Source organism: Athene cunicularia (assembly GCF_003259725.1).
Source record: "Athene cunicularia isolate RWA chromosome 27 unlocalized genomic scaffold, athCun1 chr27_part1, whole genome shotgun sequence".
NCBI lineage: Eukaryota > Metazoa > Chordata > Aves > Strigiformes > Strigidae > Athene > Athene cunicularia.
The window spans coordinates 785,068-787,654 of record NW_020799138.1 but is presented as its reverse complement, the minus strand read 5'-3'; the positions used below and the strand labels follow the sequence as shown (position 1 = coordinate 787,654).

General features: G+C 56.5%; 1 protein-coding gene across 1 annotated transcript in view; it reads right to left on the bottom strand.

The window, feature by feature from the left end:
• The window catches only part of LOC113489078 (keratin, type I cytoskeletal 14-like), a 3,624-nt gene extending 2,410 nt beyond the window's left edge, over positions 1–1,214 (bottom strand). The window contains 2 exon segments of the mRNA XM_026864592.1: positions 124–154; positions 156–1,214. Coding sequence (XP_026720393.1) covers positions 124–154; positions 156–670 — 546 coding nt within the window. The 5' untranslated portion in view covers positions 671–1,214.
• Between the last annotated feature and the right edge of the window lie 1,373 nt (positions 1,215–2,587).

Genomic DNA, 2,587 nt, shown 5'->3' with positions numbered 1-2,587 from the left:
AGACATCTCGGAATTTCCGGCCCGGTGCTCTGCGCGTGCATCCCAGATGCTTTTTTTACCGCATAGCTAGTGCTTACTAATTGCAGAGGGAGCAGTCCGTGTTTCTGCCTCCTCTCTGGTAACAAGACACCCCGATGTGTTAATGGCAGCATCCTACCTTGTTCCTGAGCTCCTCGATGGTCCTGTAGTAGGGGCTGTAGTCGCGGTCTGGACCAGGTCCCTGCTTCTTGTACCATTCCCTGATCTTGACCTCCAGGTCCGTGTTGGCCTCCTCCAGGGCACGCACTTTGTCCAGGTAGGCAGCCAGGCGGTCGTTGAGGTTCTGCATCGTCTCCTTTTCGCCAGCCGGGAGGATGCCATCGCCACCCCCAAAGCCGCCCCCAAAGCCGCCCCCAAAGCCGGCCCCGAAGCCGGCCCCATAGCTGCCCCCAAAGGCGCTGCCGAGGCCCCCTCCTACGCTGCTGCAGTAGCTGCCCCCATAGCCACTGCCGAGCCCCGAGACGATGCGGGAAGAGACAGAGTAGCTGCCAGAGGCTCCGTGGACGCTGGGGGCTCTGTACCCTGCGCCCCCCACGCGCACGGAGGAAAGCCTGCTGGAGCCCCCGCCCAGGCCACCGAGTCCCTTGAGGGAGGTGGAGGAGGAGTATTGCCTGACAGTGGTGGTGCTCATGGCCAAGGCTGGCGGGGCTGGAGGGCTGGCGAGAGACACCCGGCTCGGCAGCGCAGGCAGCGAGTGCTCGCTTCCCCCTGCCTTGAGCCCTTTATAGCCCGGGCGGGAGGCGTTGCCGGCGCTTTTCGTCACCCCTGACAGCCAGAGCCAAATTCCAGGATCATCATTTTTCTCTCCCTGATTTCAGGTCTTTTGTCACATCCCACTAGAAGCAGCACGGCACACTGGGGATCTTCTCCTTCCGCTTTAGTTCCCGGCACCCCGCGTGATTCAGACCCAGCTCCTTGCTCGTGGCTACGTTTTACATTTCACTGTTGCACCTGAGACGCGGAGCCGCTCGCTCCAGCCCCACCCCGCTGCTCCTCCATGAAGTAACACAAGTGAATCCTCTCTGATACACCAAGTTGCCCGCAAGTGTCTTATATCATTAAAAACTACAAATATATTTATTTGGTTTTTTAAAGAGTCTAAAGCCAGCGAAAGCTGCTGACTTAAGAGCTCTGCACATCCATCATCTTTATATGGGGCCGACCCAAAGGCAGATGGAAACTTTCCTGTCCCGGGACAAGCACAGACCTGGTGGTGTTTGTGTGCTGGTACCATATTTGGCAGAAATCTTGTAGCTCAGAAGAGAAGAAGCTCCAGTAATTTCTGCTCGCATACTGGCTGAGGGTGAATCTCTCTGCAGAGACTGCGAAGTCCCTACGACAGGGGGGGTTTCGGGCAGTTTAAAAGGCAGATGCCTGACGCTTCCCAGCAGCACCTGCTTTGCTGCGTCTCCTCTCACGAAGATTTGTAGAACCTAAAAAGTCCCGTGCCCCGCTTCCTTCTATCTCATTGCTATGGCAAGTTTTAACGCTTAAATAGTCTAGATCAGAGAGAAAGGGTCTGAAGCTGCGTTGGACACCCAGCGCCAGGACACGTGCAGCTTCTGACGGGAAGAGTGTTCTCGATCCCTCTCGGTGCTCGTGCCCGTGTTGCTTTTTCTGCAGATCTGCCGCTGCCAGACACGACGCTGACGTAACGCACCAGGCCCAGCAGCGCCCGCATCCAAAGTGCTGATGGGCAAAGGGCAACAGGGGCAGGGAGGCCGCAACCAGCGGGTCGGAGGGGGGCGAGGAGAGGAGCTGCCCGGGGGAGAGGCCCCCGCAGCTCCGCCTGCCTCGGCTATTAAGGGATTGGGTGTAGTGATTATAGTGATGCAGCTGGACAGGTATTAGCGTGAAAAAAAAGCGGCAGAGAACCAGGAAAGGAGACACTGCACTGTTTTATTCTTTGTTGGGGGAAAAAAAAAAAAAATCCCTTTACTGATGTGGCGCCAGCTCTTGCAGTACACAGTGGAAAATCGCACACCCAACCTGCTGGGCTGCCTGGCTCCAGCGATGTCATTCTCTGCTGAGAGAAGTTATTTTTTTCTTTTAGGAGAGGTGCCTGTGAGGTAGTGAGTGTTAGAGAGAGGGATTAGGGACCCTTTTGTGCTTTCTCTCCTTCCTTCCCAGGGCCCCTCTGGCTGTTTTCATATTCTAAGGCAGGCGGCTGTTGCCGGAGCTGTTAGGATGTTCCCAGAGCCTCACCCTTGGTAATTCACGGTGTCTCCTTCCTTTCATCTGCTCCCTGAAGGACACAATAACAACAACGCTTTATCTGCACCACTGTTAGATCTCAAGGGCTTAACATGGAGTCGTGTTCTCTTTCTTCAGCAGCCCCAGGAGCGGTGGTGTGATTCTTCTGGGTGGCCACCCAGGAAGCAGCTTAACCAGAAAGAGACTCCCAGTGCTCCCAGTCTGGGGCTCTAGTCCCGGGCAGAGCTGCCTCCGAACCCATCGGCTTCAGCTTTGGATCTCTGACTCCCCAAGCTGCAAAATCTGGGAGTTTGGGACGCCCCCGTGCCCCAACCCTCGGAGAGCTGGGGGAAGG